The following is a 21,804-nucleotide window of genomic DNA, read 5'->3' as shown; positions in this document are numbered from 1 at the left end:
CAAGAACCAAGAATATCTCAAACTGAATGAAAAAAGATAATCAAGAGAAGCCAACTAGTGAGATGACAGAGATGACAGGACTCTATGACAAATATTTTTATTTTATTTTTTTGTTTATTGCAGTAACATTGGTTTATAACATTGTATAAATTTCAGGCGTACATCATTATACTTCTATTTCTGCATGGATTACATCATTTTCTCATGTTCACCACCCAAATACTAATTAGAATCCATCACCACACACATGTGCATAATTATCCCTTTTGCCCTCCTCCCTCCCCTCTTGCTGTCTGGTAATTGCCAATCCAATCTCTGTCTCTATGTGTTTGTTTGTTGTTGTTATTATCTACTACTTAATGAGGAAAATCATATGGTATTTGACCTTTTCCCTCTGACTTATTTCACTTTGCATAATACCCTCAAGGTCCATCCATGTTGTCACAAATGGCTGGATTTTATCATTTCTTATGGCTGAATAGTATTCCATTGTGTATATATACCACATCTTCTTTATCCATTTGTGCCTTGATGGGCACTTAGGCTGCTTCCAAGTCTTGGCTGTTGTGAATAAGGCTGCAATGAACACGAGGTGCATGTATCTTTACGCATTGGTGTTTTCACATTCTTTGGATAAATACCCAGCAGTGGAACAGATGGATCGTTATGGTAGTTCTATCCTTAATTTTTTGAGGAATCCCCACACTGTTTTCCATAGTGGCTGCACCAGTTTGTACTCCCACCAGCAGTGTATGAGAGTTCCCTTCTCTCCAACACTTGTTGTTTCCTGTCTTGTTAATTATAGCCATTCTGACAGGCATGAGGTGATATCTCATTGTAGTTTTGATTTGTGTTTCCCTGATAGTTAATGATGTTGAACATCTTTTCATGCACCTGTTGGCCATCTGTATATCTTCTTTGGAGAAATGGATGACAAATATTTTTAAAATAACCATCATAAGAATGCTTCAATGAGTAATTATGAACAAATGAAAAAATAGAAAGCCTCACAAAGAAATAGAAAGTCTCAGTAAATAAATGGAAGATATAAATAAGAACCAAATGGAAATATTAAAACTGAAAAAGAAAAACAAATAAAAAGCTCAGCTGATGTGCTCAACAGTAGTCACATCAAATTAAACTTTTGAAAACTAAAAATAGAGAAAAAAATCTTTGCAGCCAGAGAAAATTGAAAGCTTATCTAGTGGGGAAAAACAATTCAAATGGCAGTGGATTTCCTCTAAGAAACCAGGAAGGCCAGAAGGAAGTGGCACAACATTTTTCAGGTGCTGAAAGAAAAGAACTGTCAAGCACTGAATCCTATACTCAGTGAAAATATTTTTCAGAAATTAAAGGGAAATCAAGATATCTCAGATGAGGGAAAACTAACAGGATTTCTCACCAGCAGACCTAACCTAAAATAACAGCTAAAGGAAGCTCAGAAAGAGAAAGGAAATGATAAAAGTAGGAATTTTGGTACATCAGGAAGGAAGAAAGAACAAAAGAGTAAAAATAAGGTAAATACAATAGACTTTCTCCTTTTGACTTTTCTGAATTACGTTTTACAATTGAATCAAAAGTTATAACACTGTCTTCTGTGGCTCCAATATATGTAGAGAAATATTTTTAAAAAATGATATTATAATTGGAGGAGGGGAGAGTAAAGGGACTTAAGAGAGGTAAGGTTTCTACAGTTTACTCAAATTGGTATTTCAATACCAGTAGATTGATATGCTATGTACACATAATGTAATACCAAGAGCAACCACTAAACAACCTACACAAAGAGATATATTCAAAAGCCCTATTAAAGTGGAATTCTAAAAACTGTTCAAGTACTCCACAGGAAAGCAGAAAAACAGAAAACAGAAATAAAAAAGAACACAGGATAAAGAGAAAACAAAAAAACTTGGCAGATTTAAGCCCTAACATATCAACAATTACCTTAAATGTAAATGGTCTAAATGCACCAATGAAAAGACAGATTTGCAGCGTGGATTAAAAAACGACTTGACTACAGCTGGCTACAAGAAACTCACTTCAAATATAACAAGTGTATACAGAAATATAACTGAGTTTTGCATTTTAATCTTGCATACCGACTTTGTTGAACTTGTATTAGTTCTAGGATTTTTTTTTTGGTAGATCATTTGGGATTTTCTACATAGACAATCATATCATCTGCAAATAGAAATAGTTTTATTTCTTCTTTCTCATCAGTATGCCTTTCATTTCTTTTTTTTGCTAAGGCAAGTTGAGCAAGTTCCATGTTGAGTAAGAATGGTGACAGTACATATCCTTGCCTTGTTCCAATCTTAGGAGGAAAGCATTCAGTCTTTTACCATAAAGTATGATGTTGGCTGTAGTTTTATTTATAGATGATTTTGATCAATTTGAGGAAGTTCCTCTGTACTCCTAGTTTAATGAGGGTTTAAATGATGAATGGGTGTTTGATTTTCTCAAGTGCTTTTCCACCATCAATTGATAAGATCACATAATTTTTCTTCTTTAGCCTGTTGATATGTGGGGCTAAACTTATTGATTTCCAAATGTTAAACCAATCTTGCATAAAGGATGGAATAAATCTCACTTAGTCATGATGTATAATTGTTTTGTATATCGTGGCACTCTATTTGCTAATATTTTGTGGAGGATTTTTGCACTTAATTGGATGAGAGATATTGGTCCTTAGTTTTCCTTTTTAGTGCTGCTTTGTCTGGTTTGGGTATCAGGGTGACATTGGTCTCATCAAATAAGTTGGTAAATGTTTCCTCCTCTCCTATTTTCTACAAGAGATTGTATAAAATTGGTGCTAATTCTTAAAATATTTGGTAGAGTTATTCAGCGAAACCACCTGGGCTTGAAGATTCCTTTTTGGGGAGATTTTAATTACATTGAGCTCTATGTATTTTTGTGTGTGTGTGTGAGGAAGATCAGCCATTAGCAAACATCCATGCCAATCCTTCCTTTTTTTGCTGAGGAAGACTGGACCTGGGGTAACATCTGTGCCTATCTTCCTGCCCTTTATATGGGACACTGCAACAGCATGACCTGACAAGTGGTGCCTCGCTGGGCACCCAGGATCTGAACCTGAGGTGCCAGCAGCACAGCGCACGCACTTAACCGCTACGCCACGGGGCCGGCCCTATGTATTTTTTTAAATTGACATCATAGTAGTTTATAACACTGTGCAATTTCAGTTGTACGTTATTTTCAGTCACCATATAAATGTAGCCCTTCACCCCTTGTGCTCACCCCCCAACCCTCTTCCCCCTGGTAACCACCGAACTGTTCTCTCTGTGCTTGTGTTAGTTTATCTTCCACAAATGAGTGAAATCATACAGTGTTTGTCTTTCTTTGTCTGGCTTATTTCACTTAACTTAATACCCTCCATCCATGTTGTGGGCGAATGGGATGATTTTGTCTTTTGTTATGGCTGTGCAGTATCCATTGTATATATATACACCACATCTTCTTTATCCAACCATCAGTTGATGGGCACTTGAGTTGCTTCCACATCATGGCTTTTGTGAATAATGTTGCAATGAACATAGGGGTGCATAAATGTCTTTGGATCATTGATTTCAAGTTGTTTGGATAAATGCCCAGTAGTGGGATAGCTGGATTGTATGGTATTTCCATTATTAATATTTTGAGAAATTTCCATACTGTTTTCCATAGTGGCTGCAGTAGTTTGCATTCCCCCCAGTAGTGGATGAGGGTTCCCTTTTCTCCACATCTTCTCCAACATTTGTTGTTTTTTTGTCTTGGTAATTATAGCCATTCTGATTGGTGTAAGGTGATATCTCATTGTTAGGTTGCTTCCATGTCTTGGCTATAGTGAATAATGCAATGAACATAGGGGTGCATAAGCCTCTTTGGATTGTTGATTTCAAGTTCTTTGGATAAATACACAGTAGTGGGATAACTGGGTCATATGGTATTTCTATTTTTAATCTTTTGAGGATTCTCCGTACTGTTTTCCATGGAGGCTGTGCCAGTTTGCATTCCCACCAGTAGCGTATGAGGGTTCCCTTTTCTCCACAACCTCTCCAACATTTTTTATTATTTATCTTGGTGATTATAGCCATTCTAACAGGTGTAAGGTAATACTTTAGTGTAGTTTTGATTAGCATTTCCCTGATGATTAGTGATCTTGAACATCTTTTCAGGTGCTTATTGGTCATCTGTCTATCTTCCATGGACAAATGTCTGTTCATATGCTCCACCCATTTTCTTTTTATCAGGTTGTTTTTTTGTTGTTCAGTTGTGTGAGTTCTTTATATATTACGGACATTAACCCCTTGTCAGATATATGATTTGCAAATATTTTCTCCCAGCTGATGGGTTGTCTATTCATTTTGATGCTGGTTTCCTTTGCCTTACAGAAGCTGTTTAGTGTGATGAAGTCCCACTTGTTTATTTTTCCTTTTGTTTCCCTTGTCTGAGTAGACATGGAATTCAAAAATCCCTCTAAGACTGATGCCAAAGAGTGTACTGCCTATATTTTCTTCTAGGATTTTTATGATTTCAGGTCTTACATTCAAGTCTTTGATCCATTTTGAGTTAATTTTTGTGTACAGTGCAAGATAACGGTCTATTTTCATTCTTTTGCATGTGGCTGTCCAGTTTTCCCAGCACCATTTATTGAAAAGACTTTCCTTTCTCCATTGTATATTCTTAGCTCCTTGTTGAAGATCAGCTGTATGTATATGTGTGGTTTTATTTCTAGGCTTTCAATTCTCTTCCATTGATCTGTGTGTCTGTTTTTGTACCAGTACCAGACTGTTTGGATTATTATAGCTTTGTAGTATATATATATATATACATTTTTATTTGTAAGGAAGATCAGCCCTGTGCTAACGTCCATACCAATCCTCCTCTTTTTGCTGCGGAAGTCTGGCCCTGAGCTAACATCTATTGCAAATCCTCCTCCTTATTTTCCCCTTTTCTCCCCAAAGACCCAGTAGATAGTCGTATGTCATACTTGCACATCCTTGTAGTTGCTGTATGTGAGACGCTGCCTCAGCATGGCTGGACAAGTGGTGCATCGGTGTGTGCCCGGGATCCAAACCCGGGCCGCCAGTAGTGGAGTGCACGCACTTAACCGCTAAGCCATGGGGCCAGCCCCTGTAGTATATTTTGAAGTCAGGGATTGTGATGCCTTGAGCTTTGTTCTTTTTTCTCAGGATTGCTTTAGCTTTTCAGGGTCTTTTGTTGCCACATATGAATTTTCGTATTCTGTGTTCAATTTCCATGAAGAATGTCATTGAGATTCTGATTGGGATTGCATTGAATCTGTAGATTGCTTTAGGTAGCATGGATGTTTTAACTACGTTGATTCTTCCAATCCATGAGCATGGAATATCTTTCCATTGCTTTATGTCTTCTTTGATTTCTTTCAATAATGTCTTATACTTTTCATTGTATAGATCTTTCACCTCCTTGGTTAAATTTATTCCTAGATATTTTATTCTTTTTGTTGTGTTTGTAAATGGGATTGTATTCTTGATTTCTCTTTCTGCTAGTTCATTGTTAGTGTATAGAAATGCAACTGATTTTTTTAAGTTGATTTTGTACCCTGCAACTTTGCTATAGTTGTCATTTCTAATATTTTCTGATGGATTCTTTAGGATTTTCTATATATAAAATCATGTCGTGTGCAAACAGTGACAGTTTCAATTCTTCATTGCCTATTTGGATTCCTTTTATTTCTTTTTCTTGCCTAATTTCTCTGGCCAAAATCTCCAATACTATGTAGAATAAGAGTGGCAAGAGTGGGCACACTTGTCTTATTCCTGTTCTCAGAGGGATGGCTTTCAGTTTTTCCCTATTGAGCATGATGTTGGCTTTGAGTTTGTCATATATGGCCTTTATTATGTTGAGGTACCTTCCTTCTATACCCATTTTATTGAGTTTTTATCATAAATGGATCTTGGATCTTGTCAAATGCTTTCCCTGCATCTATTGAGATGATCATGTGGTTTTTATTCATTTTGTTAATGTGGTGTATCACATTGATTAATTTGTTGATGTTGAACCATCCCTGTGTCCCTGTTTAAATCCCACTTGATCATGGTATATGATCTTTTAAAGGTATTGCTATATTTGGTTTGCAAATATTTTGTTGAAGATTTTTGCCTCTATGTTCATCAGTGATATTTTCCTTCTTTGTATTGTCCCTGCCTGGCTTTGGTATTAGGCTGATGTTGGGCTTGTAGCTTGTGTTGGGAAGTGTTCCATCTTCCTCTATTTTTTGGAATAGTTTGAGAAAGATAGGTATTAAATATTATTTGAATGTTTGGTAAAATTCTCCAGAGAAGCCATCTGGTCCTGGACTTTTATTTTTTAGGAGGTTTTTGATTATCGTTTCAATCTCTTGTGATTGGTCTATTCTGATTCTCTATTTCTTCTTGATTCAGTTTTGGGAGGTTGTATGAGTCTAGGAATTTATCCATTTCTTCTAGATTGTCCAATTTGTTGGCATATAGTTTTTCATAGTATTCTCTTATAATCTTTTGTATTTCTGTGGTACCTGTTGTAATTTCTCCTCTTTCATTTCTAATTTTACTTATTTCGGCCTTCTCTCTTTTTTTATTAGTGAGTCTGGCTAAGGGTTTGTCAATTTTGTTTATCTTCTCAAAGAACCAGCTCTTTGTTTAATTGATCCTTTCTACTGTTGTTTGGTTTCAATTTAATTGATTTCTGCTCTAATTTCTATTATTTCACTCCTTCTGCTGACTTTTTTTTTTTTTTCCTAATTCTGTTAGGTGTAGTTTATGATTATTTCATAGTTTTATTGTTCGTTAAGGTGGGCCTGTTTTGCCATGAATTTCCCTCTGAGGACTACATTTGCTGCATCCCATATGAGTAGGTATGATGTGTTTTTATTTTCATTTGTCTCCAGATATTTTTTGATTTCTCCTTTAATTTCTTCAAGGATCCATTGGTTGTTCAGTAGCATGTGGTTTAGTCTCGACATCTTTGTCACTTTCCCAGTGTTTTTCTTGTGGTTGATTTCTATTTTCATAGCATTATGGTCAGAAAAGATGCTTGTTATGATTTCAATCTTCTCAAATTTATGGAAGCTTGCCTTGTTTCCCAACATATGGTGTATGCTTGAGAATGTTCCATGAACGCCTGAAAAGAATATGTATTCTGCTGTGTTTGCATGGAGTGCTCTATATATATCTATTAAGTCCATCTGGTCTAGTTTTTTGTTTAAGTCCACAATTTCCTTATTGACTTTCTGTCTGGATGGTCTATCCATTGATGTAAGTGTGGTGTTTAGGTCCCCTACTACGACTGTGATGTTGTTAATTTCTCCCTTTAGGTCTGTTAATAGTTGCTTTATGTATTTTGGTGCTCCAGTGTTGGGTGCTTATATATTTATAAGCGATATGTCTTCTTGTTGGAGTGTCCCTTTTATCATTATATATTGCCGCTTTTTGTCTCTCATAACGTGTTTTATCTTGAAGTCTGCTTTGTCTGATATAAGTATGGCAACACTTGCTTCTTTTGTTTGCCATTAGCTTGGAGTATCATCTTCCATCCCTTCACTCTGAGCCTGTGTTTATCTTTAGAGCTGACATGTGTTTCCTGGAGGCAGCATATTATTGGGTCTTGTTTTTTAATCCATCCCACCACTCTGTGTCTTTTGATTGGACAATTCAATCCATTTACATTTAGAGTGATTATTGATATATGAGGGCTTAGTGCTGCTATTTTATTCCTCATTTTCTGGTTCTTTTGCATTCCTTTGTTTCTTGTCCTGTGTGTTTCAGACTACCAATTCAGTTTGGTAGTTCTTTATGATGGTTTTCTTAGTTTTCTCTTTATATATCATATGTATCTCTGTTCTGATTATTTGTTTAGTGGTTACCATGAGGTTTGTATAAAAAATCTCGTAGATGAGATAGTCCATTTTCTGATAGCCTCTTATTTCCTTAGACTAAGTTGATTCTATCCCTTTCCTCTTCACCTTCTACATAATTATTGTTACAGCTTCTTCCTCTTGTGTTATGAGTTTGTGGTTAAAATGAGATTATATTTATTTTTGGTGTTTTCCTTCCCTTTATCATTGATGTTATAATTGTTTGCTAACCTGTTCTGATAGAGAGCTGAAATTTTTCTGATTTTGTCTACCTATTTTTCTCCTTGCTCAAGGCTTTGTATCCCCTTTGTCTCTTTTTTTTTTCAGGTATGAGGGCCTTTTTGAGCTTTTCTTGTATTGGGGGCCTTGTGGCGATGAACTCCCTTAGGTTTTGTTTATCTGGGAAAGTTTTTATTTCCTCATCATATCTGAAGGATATTTTCATTGGATAGAGTATTCTTGGCTGAAAGTTTTGGTCTTGGCTGAAAGTTTTGGTCTTTCAGAATTTTGAATAGATCATTCCACTCTCTCCTAGCCTGTAAGGTTTCTGCTGAGAAATCTGCTGAAAGCCAGACAAGAGTTCCTTTGTACATTTTTTTCTTCTGCCTTGCTGCCCTTAATATTTTGTCTTTGTCATTGACTTTTTCCAGCTTTACTGCTATATGCCTTGGAGAGGATCTTTTTATGTTGATACAGTTAGGAGATCTATTGGCTTCATTCACTTGTATTTCCAGCTCTTTACCCAGGTTTTAGAAGTTCTCAGATATTATTTCTTTGAACAAGCTCTCTGCTCCTTTTTCCCTCTCATCTCCCTCTGGAATACCTATGATCATTATGTTGCATTTCCTAATTGAGTTGGATATTTCTTAGAGAATTTCTTCATCTATTTTTAATCTTAGTTCTCTCTCCTCCTCCATCTGGAGGATTTCTGCATTCCTATCGCCTAGATTGCTAATTCTACCCTCCATATTGTCAGCTGTTATTTAGAGACTCCAGATTTTTCTTTATCTCCTCCATTGTGTTTTTCATGGCCAACATTTTTGATTGGTTTTTCTTTATAGTTTCAATCTCTTCTGTGAAGTTCCTGATTTCATTGAACTGTCTATCTGTATTTTCTTGTAACTCGTTGAGTTTTTTTTATCATAGCTATTTTGAATTCTCTGTCATTTAGATTATAAATTTCTGTGCCTTCAGGATTGATTTCTGGGTGTTAGTCATTTTCCTTCTGGTCTACAGATTTAATATATTTTTTCATCCTGTTTGATGGTGTGGATTTGTGTGTCTGCATAGTGATAGTATCTTGTTGCAGCTTCCACCTGCTGCCACTGGGTGGGGGTCAAGAGCTGTGTATTCTGAACACACTGCGATCCGCAGGTGCTCTGGCTGACTGGTTGTGCTGTAGCACTGGACGGGGGGAGGGGCGCTTCCTTTCACCTGCCTGATCCCGGGGGCTTCTTGTTCTTCCCTCACTATCTGCTCTCCTGAGGTGCTAGCTTGATGAAGACACCCCCGCAACAGTTCAGTCACCTCCATGTGGGTGTTTTCCACAGGCTGTGAGAGAACTGGGAGAGTGATGGTTTTCCAGTGGAGGGCCGCCCCTCCTCACTCTCTCTGAGAGCTGTGGGGTCCCGGGGTTGCTGCCGTTTGGGAGGGAGAGGAGCTCTCCTTACCTGCTTCCACTTGCTCTGGCGGGGGGGGTCAAGCACCCCCACCTTCAGACGTTTGGCTACGTGGGTCTCTCAGACATCTTTTGTGTTGTGTGAATGTCCTCTGTTAGTATATGAATGTCTTTTTTGTTATGTCTTCGAGGGCAGAGCCTAAGGGCAGAGCTCACTCTGCCATGATGCTGACATCACTGATCAGTGAGCTCTATGTATTTTTTAACTTCCTTTGAGACTTCCTCTTAGACCTATGGATTACTTTCAGGCATGGTATTTAATTTCTAAGTGTTTGGAGAGTTTCCTGTTGTTTTGCTGTTATTGATTTCTAGTTTGATTACATTATGACCGGAGAACATACTCTATTATTATAATTCTCTTAAATTTGATGAAGTTTGTTCTATGGCCCAGGTTATGTTTTATCTTGATAAATGTTCCATGGGTGCTTAAAAATGCGTAGTCTGGTTGTTGGGAGTAGTGTTCTATATATGTCAGTTAGATTTTGTTGGGTTCATTGTGTTGTTTTTCTATATCCTTGTTGATTTTCTGTCTAGTAATTTTATCAATTGTTGCAAGTTGTTGAAGTCCCCAACTATATTTGTGGATTTGTCTGTTTCTTCTTTGTTTCATGTATTTTGAGGCTCTGTTGTTTGGTGTGTACATATTTAGGATTGTTATGTCATCCTGATGGATTGATCCTTTTATCATATCAATGTCCCCACCCTCCCTTTTTTTTAAAGATTTGGCCCAAGCTAACATCTGTTGTCAATCTTCTTGTTTCACCCTCATCCACAAAGCTCCAGTACATAGTTGTATATTCTAGTTGTAAGTCCTTCTAGTTCTTCTATGTTAGCCACTGCCACAGCCATGGCTACTGACAGATGAGTGGTGTGGTTCCATGACCAGGAACTGAACCTGGGCTGCCAAAGCAGTGAGAGCACCGAACTTTAACCACTAGGCCATCAGGGTGGGTTCTCAATATCCCTTTTTGTCTCTAGTAATTTTCTTTGCTTGGAATTGCACTTTGTCTTATACGCATATAAACACTCATGCTTCTTTTTCATTAATTTTTGCATGGTATATATTTTTCTATTCTTATTTTCAACCTACCTATTTTGTTGTACTCAAAATGAATACAGCATTTCTTGTAGACATTATATAGTTGGATAATGTTTTATAATCCACCCTGCTAATCTCTTTTAATTGGTGTATTTAGACCATTTACATTTAATGGTCTGTTAGCACTTAAGTCTGTCATTTTATATTTCATGTTCTGTTTGTTCCCTCTGTTTATAATTCCTGTTTTCTTTTTCCTGCCTTCTTGTCAGTAATTTGAACAGTTTTAAAGGATTTCATCTTTATTTATTCATAATGTTTTTGAGGATTTCACTCAGTATAGTTTCTTTAGTAGTTCTTACTGGTTGCTCTAGGTATTGCAATACATATATAACTTATGACAGTCGACTGGTATCAGTGATTTAGCACTTCAAGTGAAGTGTAGAAATCTTACTTCCATTTAGGGCCATTTACACTCCCTATTTTTTTCTGGTAACGCTCTAAGGAGATGTAATTCACATACTGTACAATTCATCCATTTAACATGTACAATTCAATGGTTTTTGGAGTTGTGCAAACATCACTACAATCAATTTTAGAACATTTTCATCATCCTAAAAAGAAACCTTGTACCCTTTAGTAGTCAACCCTCATTTCCGTCTAAGTCCCCCCATCCCCGGAACCATTAATTTACTTTCTATCTCTATGGATTTGCCTATTCTGGACATTTCATATAAATGGAATCATAAAATATGTTACTGGCTTCTTTCACTTAGCATAATGTTTTCAAGATGCATCCATCTTGTACCACACGTCAGTATTATTGCCAAATATTGTTCTATTGTATGAATATACCACATTTATCCATCCACCAGTTGATGGATGTTTGGGTTGTTTCCAGTTTTTGGCTATTATAAATAAATTTAAGAAACTCACAAGAACTAGCATAGTCTATTATATGTACCCCTATTTTCACCATTGTGGTGTACTTCTTTTCTTTCTGAAGTTCTGAGCCTTCTTCTGTTATCATTTCTGTTTATAGTACTTCTTTTAGCAAATCTTTAAGTGTAGGTTTGCTAGCAACAAATACTCTTATTCATCTGAAGATTTCTTTATTTTCCCTTAATTCCTGAAGGGATGGATTCTCTTGGTATAGATCTGTGGTTGACAGTTTTCTCTCAGTATTTGAAAAACATTGTACCATTTCCTCCTGGCCTCTATGCTTTCAAATAAGAAATCTGTTGACAGTTGAATTGGTGTTCCCTTATAAGTAATGCATAATCTTTTTTCTTGCTGCTCTCAAGATTTTTTCATTATCTTTAACTTTCAGAAGTTTAATTATGATGTATCTTGGCATGGATTTATTTGGGTTTATTATATTTTGATTTCGCTCAGTTTCTTGAATCTGTAGCATTATGTATTTTGCCAAATTTTGGAAGTTTTCAGCCATTATTTCCTTTTTTAAATTAAAAAAAATTAATTGTGGTAAAATACACATAAAATTTACCATATTAACCATTTTTAAGTGTACAGTACCTTCACATTGTTGTGCACCCAATCTCCAAAACTATTTTCATCTTGCAAAACTGAAACTCTATACCCATGAAACAACACCCCACTCTCCTCTACTCCTAACCCCCGTAAGTCATCATTCTACTTTCTGTCTCTGTGAATTTGACTACTCTAGGTACCTCATATAAGTAGAATCATACACTATTTGTCTTTTTGTGACTGGCTTATTTCACTTACGATAATGTCCTCAAGATTCATCCATGTTGCAGCATGTGTCAGAATTTCCTTCCTTTTTAAGTCAGTCATTATTTATTTGAGTCCTCTTTCAGCACTTCTTTCTCTCTCCTCTCCTTTTGGACACTGACGATATGAATGCTGGATCTTTTCTTATTGTCCCACAGATTCCCTGAGGCTATGTTCATTTTTTTCCAGTCTTTTTCTCTCTTTTGTTCAGATTGAGTAAATTCTACTGCTCTGACCTCAAGTTCACTGATTCTATCTTATGTTATCTCTAGTCTCCCATTGAGCCCATCCACTGAGTTTATTTTAGTTATTGTATTTTTAAGTTCTATCATTTCTATTTGCTTTTTTAATATAACTTCTATTTCCTTGCTGAGATTTTGTATGTCTTCATTTGTTTCAAGAGAATTTTTAATTACTTGTTGGATCATTTTTATTATAAATGCTTTATAATTTTTGTCAGATAAAATCTGATTCATCTCAGTGTTGGTGACTGTTCTCATTCATGAGTGATTTTTTATTGTAAACCGGAGGTTTTTGGATACTATATTATGAGACTCTGGATCCTATTTAATATCTTTTTTAAAGCAGGCAGTCCCTGTGTTAAGGTATAATGTGAGGGCTGGGTATATGTGTATGTTCCTGTTCCCACTGACATGACCCAGGCAAAAGTGGGGCACTGACTTACACTTCCTTGTTGCAAATGGGTGGAGTGGAAGTCCAGCTACCTGCTTGACTGCTGACACTATCCCAGTGAAAGTGGAGCATTGACCCACAGGGTTCCGGCTTCTATTATCTTTGAATGGAAATGTAAGCTCAGCTCTCTGGAAGGTCCTGCTGACACCAGGGGAAGAGAGAGGGAGAAGCAAAGTACCAACTAGCTCAACATTTTACCACTTTGTTAAGCCTCATTGATGCTGACTGGGGGTGGAGGCTCAGCTCACCACTGTCCCCACTGACACCAGGGGAGGGGGAATAGAAGTGCTGACTAGCCCTGCTTCACACTGCCTCTTTCAGTCTCATTGCTGCCAGATGGGTATGAAGGTTCAGCCTCCCACTGGTCCTCCCTGACACCAGGGATGGGGGAAAGTGGAGTGCTTACTAGCCTTGACACACATCCCTTTGTTCAGTCTTTTTGTTGTGGAGGGGTTGGAAGCTCAGCCTCCCCATTGGGCCCCAATGATGTGGAGATGGGAACAAAGTCTGGTGGCAACTAGTTGTGCCTTGTACCAAGTTGTTAACTCCCCTTGCTTCTGGGTGAGTATGGCAGTTTAATGTGCCACTGGACTGGGCTAACAGTACTCTGGAAGGAGAATAGGAGCATCATCTGCTTCTGCTAGATGGAGGATTAGAAGGATTGCCTGCTCAGTTCTGCCAAAATTACCCCAGCAGTGGAATAGGGGAATGGTGCCTACTTTTTTGTGGGAAGGGGTGGAGTGGAAGAGTAACTTCCTACTAGGCCCCACTGAAGCTGTGGGGCAGTGGGGAGGGTGTGATTTTGTTCCATTGGTTTTTGGCTGGAATAGGGCAAGTATTGCCAAAAAGATTTAGTGTTGTTAGGTAACCCTTTCCCCCTTTCCTTTAGATACGGCGATCAGGCTTTTCTTAGAGTTTTTTTTTGGTCTGTGCCTATTGGCAGTTAAGAGGCTTCTGTAGTGCCCTGTCTAGGACACATGTGAGGCTAAAAGGAAACCCAGGGAGCCCATTGCTGCATTGTTCCACAAGTTCTGAGGCAGTCTGCCTTGTTCTTTCCACCTTTAAGAGTGTTGTTTGTTATGTTACGTCCAGGCCTTTTTAGTTGTAAGAGGGAGGACCTAGAAGGAAAGAAGTTTCTCCATCTTGGCAGAAACAAAAGTCCTCCTATTTTCTTTTTTAAGGAAAAAAATCAGCAGAGCACACAACATCCTCAAAAATGGATATTTTTTGATATCTAAGGGGATTTCTGATGGTAGTAATGATTTAAGGAAGAAACCATAGTGAAAGAGTGTCTAGGAAAACAAAGAGATAGAGATTTAATAGGTTTATGAAAGCTGTGCAAGATACCTTTCCTAATTTCACTGGAAATTTGTGGAAAGTTAAACTGATCACTCTTAGTGTAGCCTAAGTTCTCTTTCTATACAATGCTCCTTTGTGGGTTTATAAAGCTCTTTGTGTTTCTTGGGGTAAAGATGTAAGTGGCAGGGGAAACTTTGGCTCCTTGTGCATAAAACAAGATTTGACATTCACAGTTACTGTTAAGTAAAAGTAAGACTGGTAGAATTAGGGTCCCCTAGGGGTTTGCAAATAGCAGCTGCTTTAAGTCTCAAAAGCAATAACAGCAACATTTTCCCATACTCACATTCTCAACTCTAAGCACTAGTGACTTTTACTTGTTGGAATTCTTGGTGTAAAATATATGATTTCAAATTCATTGTTTCAGAAGAGGTCCATATCTTCACTTTACAACCCCTGTCTTAGATGTCATTTTCTGGTCCTTAAACCCTTGCCTCAAACCATTATGCTTCAGATGCTGCTGCATTACTAGTACCAGGCTGATTATAGCACTGGATATTAGAAGGAAAAAGCAAGTGTCTGACCATGCTAAGTCACTTGGAAGCAGTGTAGTTGAAAGAACTTTGGAGTCAAAAAGCCCTTGGATCAATTCTTGTATCTGCCACTAACTAGTTGTATAGCTTTGGGCTAATTTCTTAATCTTTCTGAGCCACAGTGTACTCACCTGTAAAATGAGAATAACACTGGCTTTACAGGATTGCAATAAGAATTCAATGATATAAATCACATAAAATGAGGGCCCAAAGTTGGTATGCAACAACTCTGTGAAAGCTTCTAGAGAACATGACCAATCTCTGACAATTGTGCCTGTATTTATCTAACTTTTCTCCCACTTGAACACGTAATGGCTGTTTCCTGCTTCTCCCATGCCTTAAATTTAGTCTCTATACTTACATATGTTACAGCTTATGGGACAAAGAGCCATCATTCATTTGAAACAGAAAAATATTGATATGCTCATCTTATCTTGATATTTATAATTACTATCTCTAGTCTCCAGAATAGAAGTCCAAAGAAAAGAAAGGAAAAAATAAACAAAACCTAAAAAGTTTTGCAATGCAACCTAAACATTTCCTGCTCGATTCTCTTCTATTTATAGTATAGGTTTGTTTATATAGTACAAGATTATTCTTCTGGTGTGGGAATGGGGAAATTGAACCTAAATTTTGAGTTTTAATGGTGTATTAATGATACCGTACACCATTGGCAATAATGTCCAAGGTCCTATTCAACTGACCTAAAAGGATCTAGTGGTAAAGAGAGATGGACATCACCAAGACAGTAGTTTGGGGGTGGGTCTGTGCCTTGTGGCTTTACTAAGATTCTAAACTTTCATTCCAAAAATTCTAAAAATTTTTCCACCCAGAGACAGTAAAGAGAGCTGATGCCCTGTAACCCAAGTAGAATGCTTATGGCTAGAAAAAGTTTCCAACCAAGTAGCTCTCAAGAAACCACAGCCTGGACAAGACTCAGGCAGAGAAGGTCAACATGAATACTTTAAGGTTAAGATTAGGTTTGGAAGCATCAAAAAGACAAATGAACACCTGCCCAGAGGGGCAAATAAGACAAGGAAGACTTTATTTTTCTTCTTATCTTTTCTCACAACCTGTACCCTCTGCTCAAATTACTTAATATCTCTGAGGTTGAAATCCATGTCTGTATGTAAAATGAGAATAACCTCCATTTCATGTGTAGGGATGATGTAAGGATTAGAGTGCCTAGCACAGTGCCTGGAACATGGTAGAAATGCAATAGATTATAGTTATTTTTAGAGCAGAGCTTGAGGTCTATGTCACAGCACTTGGCTTATTTAGTCCAGAATAGATGAATTAGATATGTTAAATAGTTTTTATGCAATAATTTAAACTCTGTCTAAAATTAATATAATTTCATGGCTGAAAGAGACCCTAGAGGTCATCTAAGGTTTTTGATTTAAATGTGTAAGAGTTTTGTTCTGTCATAAATTTGATCACTTATAGTAATCAGCTCAGACAAATTCTTTTGCTGAGGTATTCTTTGATGAAGCTATTCAGAAAAAGCACAGGTTGCCAGAGTCTAACAGGTAACATCATAGTTAAGTGTTACAGAATACTTATTATGGTAGGTCTTTGTAGGCAAAATTCAATCAGTTATTAAAAAGACCATGTATAGGTTAGTTAGATGCTAAGACACAGATATATCTATATGACTATAATCTTGCTCCATTTCTGTGAACTGCAAGACAGGATGAAACAGTCCTTATAAAAGCGTGAGGGAGAGGAAATACTGACTCTTATCTCCCTGTTTAGACCATCCAGTTCTGCAGGGAAACTAAGATGGCAAAGGTAGACTACTATTGTCAAAGAAGCTATGGAGACCTGAAATCACAGTAAAATCAGAACCACTTGAGTTGTTATTGAACATCAAATCACATGGGGAGTAGAAAACATACCCTGGATTTTTCTTTTCTAAGGTATAACAGAAGCAATAAAAAATAATGAGGAACACAAGTGACAAAAGAAAAACAGATAAATTGGACTTCATCAAAATTAAAAACTGTGCTGGAAATGATACCAACAAGAATGTTAGAAAGACTACCCATAGAATGGGAGGAAATATTTGCAAATAATATATCTTATCAGAGACTTGGATCCAGAAAATATAAAGAATTCAACAATAAAAAGAAAAATAACCCACTCGAAAAATGGGCAAAGAACCTGAATAGACATTTCTCCAAAGATGATATACAAATAGCCAATAAGCACATGAAAAGATGCTTGGCATCACTAGTAATCAGGGAAATATAAAGCAAAACCACAATAAGAGACGACTTCACATCCAGTAGATGGCTATAATCAAAAAGACAGATAATAACAAGCGTTGGTGAGGATGTGGAGAAATTGGAACCCTCATACACTACTAGTGGGATTATAAAATGGTGCAGCTGCTTTGGCAAACAGTCTGGCAGTTCCTCAACTAAGGTAGAACATAGAGTTACCATTTGATCCTGAAATTCTACTCCTGGGTATATACCTAAGAGAGATGAAAACATATTTTCATTAGAAACGTGTACACGGATGTTCACAACAGCATTATTCATAACAGCCCAAAGTGGAAACAACTCAAGTGTCTATCAACTGATGAATGGATGAAATATGGTATATCCATACAATGAAATATTATTCATCCATAAAAAGAATGAAGCACTGATACATGTTTCAACATAGACGAACGTTGAAGACATTATGCTAACTGAAATAAGCCAGACACAAAAGGATAAATATTGTATGATTCCATTTATATAAGGTACCTGGAATCGGCAAAGTCATAGACTATTAGAAAGTAGAAGAGTGGTTACCAGGGGCTGGTGGGAGTGGGGAATGCGGACTTTTAGTTTAAGGGATACAGAGTCTCTCTTTGGGAGGATGAAAAAGTTTTGGAAATGGAGAATAGTGACGGTTGTACAATATTGTGAATACATTTTGTGCCACTGAAACGTATCCTTAAAAATCGTTAAAATGGTAAATTTTATGTTATATATATTTTACCACAATAAAAAAGGAATGGAGTATTAATACATGCTATAAAATGGACGAACCTTGAAAATATACTAAGAGAAAGAAATCAGAAACAAAAGACCATATATTATATGAGTCCACTGACATGAAATGTCTAGAATAGGCAAATCTATTGAGACAGAAAGTGGATTAGTGGTTGCTTAGGGCTGGGGGAGGGAATGGAGGAGTTGGGGGATGATAGCTAGAGGATTTCTTTTTGGGGTGATGAAAATGTTATAAAATTGACTGTTGATGGTTGCACAACTCTGTGAACATTCTAAAAACTACTGAGTTGTACGTATTAAAAGAGTGAAGTGTATGGTATGTGAATTATATCTCAATAAAGCTGCTTTAAAAAAATAATGAGGATTATAACAGTCAATAATTAGTGAGCAATACATTACTTAGGTGCTTTGGAATTTTGCTGTGTGTGTATCATATTTAATATAATATTTATTTACTATGTTTAGCTATTTTAATAAAACATTCTATTTTTTTAAAAAAGACAAAAGTGAACTAATATCATTTTCTCAAATAAATTACATCTGTGTGTAAAGGCTGGCATTTTTGACTATACTGACAAAGGCCAAAATACCTTGTGGCTACATCTACAAACTACAAGGGAAGCTAATAAGAAATGAATGTTCTTCTGAATGTTAGAACTGCAAATGTAATCACATTTGGCGAATCTCATATTTATATGGTGTTTAAGTTACAAAGCACTTTCTGATATATTTGTGATGTATTGATCCTCTTAATACCCTTGTGAGGTGTTCAGAATGGTGTTCAGAATGGGTGTTAGGCTATCCCCTTCCCTTGCCCAAGAAATTAAAGAGATTTGATCCACCTAAGTCCCACAGCTAGTTAGTGGCTGAACTAGATCTGAATTCCAAATCTATTTTCAATCAAATGTTCTGTCTAATCCACCATTCTGTTCAGTAAATTAGATCACACAGTGCTCCATAAGCAGGACATATTTCTATATAGCAAAAGCAAACTAAAAACATGAAAAATATATAAATTGGTCGTTGATACATAAACTCTCACAGGTTGACAACTTATTATCTAGCTCCAATTTATCTGTTTGTGATCTCTGAACAAGTTTACTATGTTATGTGCACTTTTATGGCTTTTAAACAAAGGCATGAATAGCGTAAGATAAACCCGGGCAGGGTTTGGGGCAAATGGGTTCTAGGTAATAATTTTTTCGATAAGTATTTCCTGGACATGTGCATTATATTACTTTGAAATTAGACCTAGACATGGTCTCTTACTTCAAGCAACTGCCAATCTAATAGCAGGAGGAGACAAGATAAAAACAAATATGTGACCAATAAAGAAACAAATAAATTGGTATTGAGGAGTAAAGAGAGTTAGGTTAGAAGAAAAATGATAATGGATTAAAGGGTAGATAGGATGGCTTTGAACAATGACTTAAAAAGAGAGTTTCAGAAAAGCCTTGGTTGTCTAGTTCAAGTCTGCCATTTCGCTGCAAAAGGGAGAGGAAAGAGATGCTAATCAGAATAGCAGTAAGAGCGCAATTTGTATTTATTTTTTTTACGCAGGTCTCAACAAATGCGACGACTGGGATCATATAAGAATATGATTTAAAAATTCATTGTATGTTTCTTAAGAATATGATGTTGAATAAATTCATTTCATTGAATGAACAACAAGGAAAAATGTCAAATTATTTGGTGTTTGTTCCAAGAAATGCACCCAAAATCTTTGAACTTATCAATCAATAATGTGAACAAACAAAATAGCTTCTGTAATCTCCATGGCACTTAGCCAACCTTGGGAAAAAAAAGCTATTCCTATATTAATGATTTTTATCCAAATTGCCTTAGGCAATTTGGAAAGAATATTTTCAAGATATGGCACATGATCCAAATCTGACTTTTGGATTCTTTTTTCCCCTTACAGCTACCTCCATTAAATTGTTTCCTAAGAACAGAGAGAAACCTATGTCTGAAAAGAAATGGGTGCATCCTGTTTTCTCCAGATTGTTACATTTCCATCAGAAGGCTGCTTCATATCCACTGGGAGAAATGATCAGGTACTTTGGGGGAAATCAATACACTGAAATGATGATTCTTAGTTCTGGTTTTACAATATCCCATTGGGTCTCTGATTTTTTTCCAGGGGTATTAGGAAACTCTTGAAACATTAATTTCAGTTCACTTTAGTTTTTAGTATAAACATATGCCAACTGGCACTTCTTTTGTGGAGGAGGAGTCTTGGCCAGGGAAAGAAATCCCAAATCCCAAACAATAGAGCCTTCTAACTCCAGAGGTGGGAATCACTGCTTTAGCTCTCTGCTTGGCACAAACATCAAGTCATGACCTACCATTGCTTCTCTGGTGTCAGAGAAAGCAAGAAAGAAGAGGAATAACTCTGATGCTCAGGTTCTAAAACTTTAAAAACACATACACCTAGAAAGTCTACTTAATTGTTTATAGTGGCTATGTCTGGGAACTGAGGTTGCGGTGTTAACTTTTCCTGTGTTATATCATAAATTTCTCTAATGCTTAACTTTGTTTTAGAAGGAGCATGTATTGCTTTTGTATTCATTAAAACTTTCAATTGAGGTTTCAGAAGCCAAAAATAAAATAAATTAGAATTATTATGCCTAAAAAGACAAAGTAAACAGCTTTAAGTCTGAAAACAGCTGGTTACAAATACCAAGACTAGTGCTATAGAATTCTTATACCACCACTGTCCAATAGAAATATAATATAAGCCACAAATTTGAGCCACATATGTAATTCTAACTTTTCTACTAGCCATATTAAAAAAGCAAAAAAAAAAAACAGGTGAAATTAATTTTACTATTACATTTTATTTAACTCAATATATCCAGAACATTATAATTTCAACATGTAATCAATATAAATATGTATTAATGAGATAGTTTACATTGCTTTTTTGGGTACTAAGTCTTTGAAGTCTGGTATGTATTTTACATTTACAGTATATCCTAATTTGCATTGGTCTACGTGTAGCTCACTTTACTTAGTTTTAAAAAATAATGTAATAAGCACCAGGGAACCAATCACCCAAAATAAAAGTTAGGACTTGTTAAAAAACTTACAACTAATCATATGGTTCCTTCTCACTCTTATCTCCCTACCTCTCCCGTACCCAAGGTAAACTTTATCCTAAACCTTGTGTTCATCATTCCCTCGAGTTCCTTTTCATATAACTGTATCACATTTATATGTATTCCTAAAAAGCTTTTCTTAAAAAAACTTAGTTGTTTGTAACTTCTAAAGGTTATCATATTGTAGCTAATATTTTGGGAATTACTCTTTTTTAGTATTCAGTTAGGTTTGTCATTATTATAGGTCCAAGGTGACTTGTTTCTTTAATGCATTTAATAGATATATAGGTTTTTTATTTTTTCCAGTTTTATTGAGATATAATTTATTTTCAACTATTTTACTGAGGTCATAATGGTTTATGACATTGTGTAATTTCAGGCGTACATCATCATTTATCAGTTTCTCTATAGACTGCATCATGCTTACCACCAGTAGTCTGATTTTTATGAGATATAATTGACATATAACATTGTATTAGTTTAAGGTGTACAACATAATGATTTAATATATATATATATATATATATATATATATATATATATACAGTGAAATGATTACCACAATAAGTTTAGTTAACATTCATCACCACACATAGTTACAAATTGTTTTGCTTGTGATGAGAACTTTTAAGATCTACTCTCTTAGCAACTTTCAAATATATAATACAGTATTGTCAACTATAGTCACCATGCCATACATTACATCCCCAGGACTTATTTATATTATAACTGAAAGTTTGCACTTCTTAACCACCTTCACCCATTTCCCCCACC

General features: G+C 36.2%; 1 protein-coding gene across 11 annotated transcripts in view; it reads right to left on the bottom strand.

Moving 5' to 3' along the window:
• Positions 1 to 21,804, bottom strand: part of EDA (ectodysplasin A) — a 369,474-nt gene that overhangs the window by 56,479 nt on the left and 291,191 nt on the right. For 6 of the 11 annotated variants that reach the window (XR_009217544.1, XR_009217545.1, XR_009217546.1 and 3 more), the window contains exon 3: positions 17,369 to 17,403. The exons of the other annotated variants lie outside the window; for them this stretch is intronic. Coding sequence is in view for 3 of the 6 variants with exons in the window: in XM_058536080.1 (XP_058392063.1) it covers positions 17,369 to 17,403 (35 nt within the window). In the remaining 3 variants the exon portion in view is untranslated. The remainder of the gene's footprint in view (positions 1 to 17,368; positions 17,404 to 21,804) is intronic. 11 annotated transcript variants of the gene reach the window in all.

This window comes from Diceros bicornis, chromosome X (genome assembly GCF_020826845.1).
Source record: "Diceros bicornis minor isolate mBicDic1 chromosome X, mDicBic1.mat.cur, whole genome shotgun sequence".
Classification (NCBI taxonomy): Eukaryota; Metazoa; Chordata; class Mammalia; order Perissodactyla; family Rhinocerotidae; genus Diceros; species Diceros bicornis.
The sequence above is the reverse complement of the archived record's forward strand: the minus strand, read 5'-3'. Positions and strand labels throughout refer to the sequence as shown.